This window comes from Gadus chalcogrammus, chromosome 12 (assembly GCF_026213295.1).
Source record: "Gadus chalcogrammus isolate NIFS_2021 chromosome 12, NIFS_Gcha_1.0, whole genome shotgun sequence".
Lineage (NCBI taxonomy): Eukaryota > Metazoa > Chordata > Actinopteri > Gadiformes > Gadidae > Gadus > Gadus chalcogrammus.
Window position 1 is genome coordinate 18,240,121 of NC_079423.1, and position 8,886 is coordinate 18,249,006.

Genomic DNA, 8,886 nt, shown 5'->3' on the forward strand with positions numbered 1-8,886 from the left:
CTAGAGCAGGAGGAGCTAGACCAGAGACTAGAGCAGGAGGAGCTAGACTAGAGACTAGAGCAGGAGGAGCTAGACTAGAGCAGGAGGAGCTAGACCAGAGACTAGAGCAGGAGGAGCTAGACTAGAGACTAGGCCTCAGGGTGGAGGCCCCAGCATGGTGGGGGCCCCAGCGTGGGGGTCCCAGGGTGGGGGTCCCAGGGTGGAGCCCCGGGGTGGGGGCCCAGCAGGGTGCAGGCCTCCACCCGTTGACAGGGCTCTCTGTGGTGTTGCAGGACGCGGTCCGGAAGAAACGCGCGGAGCTGCTGGAGAAGGAGAGGAAACACAAGGAGCAGGTGAGGCCACGCCCTTCATCACTCCTCCTCCTCCTCCCCCCTCCCCCCTACTCCACCCTCCTCCTCCTCCTCCTCCTCGCCCCTCCTCCACCTCTAACTCCTCCCCCGTGGTGCCTCCAGGTGCTGCTGCTGAAGGCGGGCCAGGTGAAGAGCTACGAGAGGGAGAAGGTGGGTGCTGCTGGGCAGGGTGGGGGGTCAGAGGGCACCTCAGAGGGGATCTGACCTCTGACCTCTTGATTGCGCGACCTCTGACCCTCAGATGAACCGGATCAACCAGGCGCGGGAGCAGGGCTGGAAGCACGTCCTGGGAGCCAGCGGGGGGGGCAGCCCGGAGAGGAAGGTACGCCCCCTTCCCTCCCCCCGGACCCCCCCCGCCTCCCCTCCTCCCCCTGGACCCCCCACCCTCCCCTCCTCCCCTGGACCCCCCCCCCCTCCTCCCCCGGACCCCCCCCCCCCCCTCCCCCCCCCCTCCTCCTCTACATTAATAAGGGTCGTTCCACGTCATGTGTTTAACCACAGACTCTGTTCGTCATCTTCAGGGTTTCGGCAAGAGGGCCGGGGGGGCGGGGCCTGGTGCTGGCCCCTCCCTCTGCATAGGCCCCGTCCCCTGTCCGGCACAGGCCCCGCCCTCTGCTATAGTCCCCGCCCACGGCAGGGCGGCATACGATCACTACCTCACAAACCTGTCCAGGGAGGGTAGCCCAGTGCGGTACGGACACACAACACACTGACGCACAACTACATACTAACGCACAACTACACCCAACCACTAACGCATAACTACACACTAACACACAACTACCACACAAACCTGTCCAGAGAGGGCAGCCCAGCCCAGTATGGTACGGAAACACAACACACTGACGCACAACTACACACTACAAACACTAATGCACAACTACACACTAACGCACATCTACACACCTCAAACACTGACGCACAACTACACACTAACGGATAACTACACACTACAAACACTAACGCACAACTACACACTAACGCACAACTACACACTGCAAACACTAACGCACAACTACACACTAACGCACAACTATGTGTGTGTGTGTGTATATATATATATGTTTGTGTGTGTGTGTGTGTGTGTGTATCAGGGGTGTTCCTGCTGCTGCCGGGCCGCTCCCCCCCCAAAACCCAGACGCCGTCCGGAAGGAAATCCAGAGACTGCAGTCTGTCTCCAGACAGGCCCACATCCACAGGTCTATCACCTATCCCCTATCCTCTATCACCTATCACCTATCCTCTATCACCTATCCCCTATCACCTATCATCTATCCCCTATCACCTATCATCTATCACCTATCCCCTGTCATCTATCACCTATCATCTATCACCTATCCCCTGTCATCTATCACCTATCATCTATCACCTATCAACTATTATCTATCACCTATCATCTATCACCTATCCCCTGTCACCTATCATCTATCCCCTGTCACCTATCATCTATCACCTATCCCCTATCCTCTATCACCTATCCTCTATCACCTATCCCCTGTCACCTATCATCTATCACCTATCCCCTGTCATCTATCATCTATCACCTCTATCATCTATCACCTATCATCTATCATCTACCTCTATCATCTATCACCTCTATCATCTATCACCTATCATCTATCACCTATCACCTATCAACTATCCCCTATCCCCTGTCATCTATCACCTATCATCTATCACCTATCAACTATCCTCTATCATCTATCACCTATCCTCTATCATCTATCACCTATCAACTATCATCTATCACCTATCCTCTATCAACTATCCCCTATCCCCTGTCATCTATCACCTATCACCTATCAACTATCCCCTATCCCCTGTCACCTATCATCTATCACCTATCATCTATCACCTATCCCCTGTCACCTATCATCTATCACCAATCCCCTATCCTCTATCACCTATCCCCTGTCACCTATCATCTATCACCTATCCCCTGTCATCTATCACCTATCATCTATCATCTATCACCTATCCTCTATCATCTATCACCTATCCCCTATCATCTATCCCCTCTACAGTCTGTCCCCAGACAGGCCCACAGGTGTGTCACCTATCATCTATCCCCTATACATACAGGCCGACATCAGCAGGTCTCTATTGTCTGTCTATCGATACATTTGGGTCTCTGATCATCAATAATGTATAATCTGTAACATGAACAGGTCGTAGTCTCCTCTAGTGACTGTCTATCCCAGATCTCTTCAGTGTGTGTGTGCAGCAACAAGTTTCACCCGTTGTCGAGGGAACGCTCTTTGTTGACTGCTGGTTGTCATGGCGTTACTAACTAACACTCACAGACGACCTCAGAATGGAACTCATGTTCCACAGTTGTGTTATCCCCTGGATCTACACATCAAACTACACAACAAACTAGCCACAAACTCAACCACAAACTACACAACTAACTACACATCACCAGAACCAAAGTACATTAGTCCTGTTGTCAATAATGACCAAGACCTTTGTTAAGGAGCAGGTAGGGATTAGACAGTACAGAGACAGGTCATTAAGGAGCAGGTAGGGGTTAGACAGTACAGAGACAGGTCATTAAGGAGCAGGTAGGGGTTAGACAGTACAGAGACAGGTCATTAAGGAGCAGGTAGGGGTTAGACAGTACAGAGACAGGTCATTAAGGAGCAGGTAGGGGTTAGACAGTACAGAGACAGGTCATTAAGGAGCAGGTAGGGGTTCGACAGTACAGAGACAGGTCATTAAGGAGCAGGTAGGGGTTAGACAGTACAGAGTCAGGTCATTAAGGAGCAGGTAGGGGTTGGACAGTACAGAGACAGGTCATTAAGGAGCAGGTAGGGGTTAGACAGTACAGAGACAGGTCATTAAGGAGCAGGTAGGGGTTCGACAGTACAGAGACAGGTCATTAAGGAGCAGGTAGGGGTTAGACAGTACAGAGTCAGGTCATTAAGGAGCAGGTAGGGGTTAGACAGTACAGAGACAGGTCATTAAGGAGCAGGTAGGGGTTAGACAGTACAGAGACAGGTCATTAAGGAGCAGGTAGGGGTTAGACAGTACAGAGACAGGTCATTAAGGAGCAGGTAGGGGTTAGACAGTACAGAGACAGGTCATTAAGGAGCAGGTCGGGGTTAGACAGTACAGAGACAGGTCATTAAGGAGCAGGTAGGGGTTAGACAGTACAGAGACATGTCATTAAGGAGCAGGTAGGGGTTAGACAGTACAGAGACAGGTCATTGAGGAGCAGGTCGGGGTTAGACAGTACAGAGACAGGTCATTGAGGAGCAGGTCGGGGTTAGACAGTACAGAGACAGGTCATTGAGGAGCAGGTCGGGGTTAGACAATACAGAGACAGGTCATTAAGGAGGGGGTAGGGGTTAGACGGTACAGGGACAGGTCATTAAGGAGCAGGTAGGGGTTAGACAGTACAGAGACAGGTCATTAAGGAGCAGGTAGGGGTTAGACAGTACAGAGACAGGTCATTAAGGAGCAGGTAGGGGTTACACAGTACAGAGACAGGTCATTAAGGGGCAGGTAGGGGTTAGACAGTACAGAGAGGTCATTAAGGAGCAGGTAGGGGTTACACACTACAGAGACAGGTCATTAAGGAGCAGGTCGGGGTTAGACAGTACTGACCTGTGTCTCCCCAGGCACCGCGCCCAGGTGGGGGCGGGCCGGGGCTGCCAGGTGGAGCAGTTCCTGCAGCGGAAGAGAGAGGCCATGCTGAACAAGGTCCGGGCGGAGGGACAGCTGGTAGGTACCCCCACCTCTACACCACCTTCCTGACCTGTGACCCCACCTTTCTGCTGAATACCCCATGGTTCTGAGGCCTGGGTGGAGGCCCTTTGTCTCTGGGTGGAGGGTGGTGTCGCTGGTTGGTGTCTGTCTCCGCGTGGAGGATGGAGGCCTGTGTCTCTGGGTGGAGGCATTTGTCTCTGGGTGGTGTTTCTGCGTGAAGGCCTGTGTCTCTGGGTGGAGGGTGGTGTCTCTGGTTGGTGTCTCTGTCTCCGGGTGGAGGGTGGAGGCCTGTGTCTCTGGATGGTGTTTCTGGGTGGAGGCCTGTGTCTCCGGGTGGTGTTTCTGGTTCTAAGGTGTGGTTGACCGTAGGGGGCGCGGCAGAACGGGGCGGCGGTCTACGGGAGCCGGGGGGCGGGGCCTCACCGCTTCAGGAGGCCCCGGGCCAATCAGGAGGAGGAGGTAGGAACCAGGTCCTCCCCCCCCCCCCCTCCACCCCCCCCCCCCCCCCCCGGCGCTGGATGCATGCGTCTGCCAGCTTCTCGTTTCTCATGGTCGGTTTGCTCCACGGTCCTTATTGTTTATCTTCTGTTCTTCATATTATGATTATTATTAACGTCTAACGGCTCCACCCGCACCACCTCCAATACCTCCACCTCCACCTCCACCTCCACCATCGGCTTCGGTTCCAGCTCATGATTTGGTTTGAATGCTTTCTGTTGTTCCTGCCTGGGCTTTACACCACCCCTACACCACCCTACACCACCCCTACATCACCATACTCCACCCCTACACCACCATGCACCACCCCTACACCACCATGCAACCAACCCTACACCACCCCTACACCACCATGCACCACCCCTACACCACCATGCAACCAACCCTACACCACCCCTACACCAACATGCACCACCCCTACACCAACATGCACCACCCCTACACCACCGTGCTCCACCCCCACACCACCGTGCTCCACCCCTACACCACCGTGCTCCACCCCTACACCACAATGCACCACCCCTACACCACCGTGCTCCACCCCTACACCACCGTGCAATACCCTACACTGTGCTGCTGTGTGTTACTGGTCTGTGAGTGTTCTTACACCTGTCTGTCTGTCTGTCTGTCTGTCTCTCTCTCTCTCTCTCTCTCTCTCTCTCTCTCTGTCTCTCTCTCTCTCTCTCTCTCTCTCTCTCTTCTCTCTCTCTCTCTCTCTCTCTCTCTCTCTCTCTCTCTCTCTCTCTCTCTCTCTCTCTCTCTCTAACGGTCTGTCTCTGTCTGTCTGTCTGTCTGTCTGTCTGTGTCTCTCTCTAACGGTCTGTCTGCCTGTCTGTCTGTCTGTCTGTGTCTCTCTCTAACGGTCTGTCTGTCTGTCTGTCTGTCTGTCTGTCTGTGTCTCTCTCTAACGGTCTGTCTGTCTCTCTGTCTGTCTGTCTGTCTGTCTGTCTGTCTGTCTGTCTGTCTGTCTGTCTGTCTGTCTGTCTGTCTGTCTCAGGAGTATCTAACCCGCCTTCGTCAGATCCGGCTGCAGAACTTCAACGAGCGGCAGCAGATGAAGGCTCGGATGAGAGGGGAGAAGGTAAGACGCGCCGCACGCCTCTACTGAGCATGACAGGAAGTGCACACAGGAAGTGACCCGCTCTCTGTTCCAGTACGACAGCGACGGCTCGGACAGCGTCGGGTCCAGTGAGGAGGCGGAGCTACGCAGGAAGAAGATAGAGGTGCTGAAGGTCAGCCAATCACACGCTGCCTCATATACTGTACTATATCATATTATCTATTACTATATTATATTACTACATTATATTATTATATAACATTATATTACTATATTATGTTACTATATAATATTATTATATTACTATATTATGTTACCATATAATATTATCATATAATATTATTATATTACTATATTATGTTACTATATAATATTATTATATAATATTATTATATTACTATATTATGTTATTATGTTATTATGTTACTATATAATATTATTATATAATATTATATTATTCTATCTTATATGATTGTGTGTTTGTGTGTGTGTGTGTGTGTGTGTGTGTGTGTGTGTGTGTGTGTGTGTGTGTGTGTGTGTGTGTGTGTGTGTGTGTGTGTGTGTGTGTGTGTGTGTGTGTGTGTGTGTGTGTGTGTGTGTGTGTGTCTAGGCCCAGGCCAGTGTGCGGGCGGCCGTGCTGCAGGAGCAGCTGGAGAGGAGGAGGAAGGAGGCGTCTCAGAAGGCCTGGGAGGAGCACGTAAGAACACCACCTCCTCCACCCACCACTGCCCCTGAACCTCCAGCTCTGGCTCCACCTGGGGCCTTTAGCAGACGTACTTAGCGTCGTGTCTCACCCTAGCGACTTACAACGAGTACATTTGTACAGCAAGGATGTTCATAGGACCAAGCGCTAACCATCACTAGGTTAACCCATTCCCCGTCTAGACGCGCGATCAGTGCTGTCTCTGAGCACCAGGAGGCGATGCAGAGTCCAGGTGAGCTAACAGCTGAGTCTGGAGTCTGTTGTTGAGGCTGGTGAGCGACTCTAGATTGCTACGTCACGGGTGGAGATCACCTGGGTCTCCATGTTGGGGGGTACGAGCAGCCCTCTCAACGGGAAGAACCCTCCTCCTCCTCCTCCCAGATCCGTGGTCTTCATCCTCTCCTAACCCCCCCCAGGCCGGTCCTGCAGGGCTACGTGGAGGCTAGCCCGTTAGCGCCCTGTTAGCCGTGAGCCTAGCCCCTCTGCTCTGCTCCTCAGCTGGTGGCCCGCGGGGCTACGCGGAGGCTAGCCCGTTAGCGCTCTGTTAGCCCTGAGCCTAGCCCCTCTGCTCTGCTCCTCAGCTGGTGGCCCGCGGGGTGAAGGTTGCCGTGGCAGCCGGAGGAGACGCGGGGTCGCGGGTCAGCTCGATGGAGCCGACCTCTGACCCCCGGGAGAACCTAGACCCTGCTGACCCCCCCCCTCTGCCCGCCATCTCCATGACAACAGCTCTGAAGGAGGTTGGAGCGGTCAGTACAAGTAGTTACCACCGCTAACTAGTTACCAGGAGGATTACTGTAGTAATACTAGTTACCAGGAGGATTACTGTAGTAATACTAGTTACCAGGAGGATTACTGTAGTAGTACTAGTTACCAGGAGGATTACTTTGGCAGTACTAGTTACCAGGAGGATTACTGTAGTAGTACTAGTTACCAGGAGGATTACTTTGGCAGTACTAGTTACCAGGAGGATTGCTGTAGTAGTACTAGTTACCAGGAGGATTACTGTAGTAGTACTAGTTACCAGGAGGATTACTTTGGCAGTACTAGTTACCAGGAGGATTGCTGTAGTAGTACTAGTTACCAGGAGGATTACTGTGGTAGTACTAGTTACCAGGAGGATTACTGTAGTAGTACTAGTTACCAGGAGGATTACTGTAGTAGTACTAGTTACCAGGAGGATTACTTTGGAAGTACTAGTTACCAGGAGGATTACTGTAGTAGTACTAGTTACCAGGAGGATTACTGTAGTAACTAGTTACCAGGAGGATTACTGTAGTAATAATAGTTACCAGGAGGATTACTGTTGTAGTAGTAGTAGTAGTACCAGTTACCAGGAGGATTACTGTTGTAGTACTAGTTACCAGGAGGATTACTGTAGTAATACTAGTTACCAGGAGGATTACTGTAGTAGTACTAGTTACCAGGAGGATTACTGTGGTAGTACTAGTTACCAGGAGGATTACTGTAGTAGTACTAGTTAGCTGACTGGTTTCCTGTCTGCAGAACTCGGTCCGTAATGAAGACGCGCTGAAGACCGAGACGGCTGAGATCCAGGTACGGTCAGACAGCTCCACACACACAGTGACCCCGGCTGACCTCTGACCCCGGCTGACCTCTGACCCCGGCCGACCTCTGTGACCCCGGCTGACCTCTGTGACCCCGGCTGACCTCAGACCCCGGGCTGACCTCAGACCCCGGCTGACCTCTGACCCCGGCTGACCTCTGACCCCGGCCGACCTCTGACCCCGGCTGACCTCTGACCCTGGCTGACCTCTGACCTCTGACCCCGCTCTGCCTCCTCTCTCCCCTCCAGAGGGAGAAGAAGGAGATCCTCCGGAGGCTGAATCAGAACCGCCAGCTCCAGAGTCCAGTGGAGGAGGAGCCCCCAGCTCCTCCCCCTCCTCCTCCTCCCCCTCTTCCCCCGGCTCCTCTCCCCCCCCCGGGCCCTGTGGGCCCCGCTCCCCCCCCCCACGACCAGGCCCCCCCTCCCTCGGAGGAGCGGCCGGGCTCCGGAGGAGACAGGAGGAGGTGGGAGGCCGGAGCTCCTGTGGTTCTGGCCCTGGGCCAGCAGACCCTCAACGAGAGCTGCATCGACGCCGGTACCCCCAGAACATGATGTATAGACCCCCCCCACACTAATGTATAGACCCCCCCAACACTAAAGTATAGACCCCCCCCACACTAATGTATAGACCCCCTAGAACATGATGTATAGACCCCCTAGAACATGATGTATAGACCCCCTAGAACATGATGTATAGACCCCCTAGAACATGATGTATAGACCCCCTAGAACATGATGTATAGACCCCCCCAACACTAATGTATAGACCCCCCCAACACTAATGTATAGACCCCCTAGAACATGATGTATAGACCCCCTAGAACATGATGTATAGACCCCCTAGAACATGATGTATAGACCCCCCCAACACTAATGTATAGACCCCCTAGAACATGATGTATAGACCCCCCAACACTAATGTATAGACCCCCCCAACACTAATGTATAGACCCCCTAGAACATGATGTATAGACCCCCTAGAACATGATGTATAGACCCC

At 52.9% G+C, this 8,886-nt stretch overlaps 1 protein-coding gene across 2 annotated transcripts in view; it reads left to right on the forward strand.

The window, feature by feature from the left end:
- Positions 1 to 8,886, forward strand: part of nek1 (NIMA-related kinase 1) — a 29,421-nt gene that overhangs the window by 9,352 nt on the left and 11,183 nt on the right. Inside the window, exons 14-26 of one of the 2 annotated variants that reach the window (XM_056603791.1) lie at positions 273 to 332; positions 453 to 500; positions 592 to 672; positions 872 to 1,041; positions 1,445 to 1,549; positions 3,974 to 4,076; positions 4,431 to 4,520; positions 5,557 to 5,640; positions 5,714 to 5,791; positions 6,230 to 6,316; positions 6,904 to 7,068; positions 7,826 to 7,876; positions 8,136 to 8,421. In XM_056603791.1, the coding sequence (XP_056459766.1) occupies positions 273 to 332; positions 453 to 500; positions 592 to 672; positions 872 to 1,041; positions 1,445 to 1,549; positions 3,974 to 4,076; positions 4,431 to 4,520; positions 5,557 to 5,640; positions 5,714 to 5,791; positions 6,230 to 6,316; positions 6,904 to 7,068; positions 7,826 to 7,876; positions 8,136 to 8,421 (1,408 nt within the window). The remainder of the gene's footprint in view (positions 1 to 272; positions 333 to 452; positions 501 to 591; positions 673 to 871; positions 1,042 to 1,444; positions 1,550 to 3,973; positions 4,077 to 4,430; positions 4,521 to 5,556; positions 5,641 to 5,713; positions 5,792 to 6,229; positions 6,317 to 6,903; positions 7,069 to 7,825; positions 7,877 to 8,135; positions 8,422 to 8,886) is intronic. The other variant, XM_056603792.1, reaches the window with a different exon arrangement.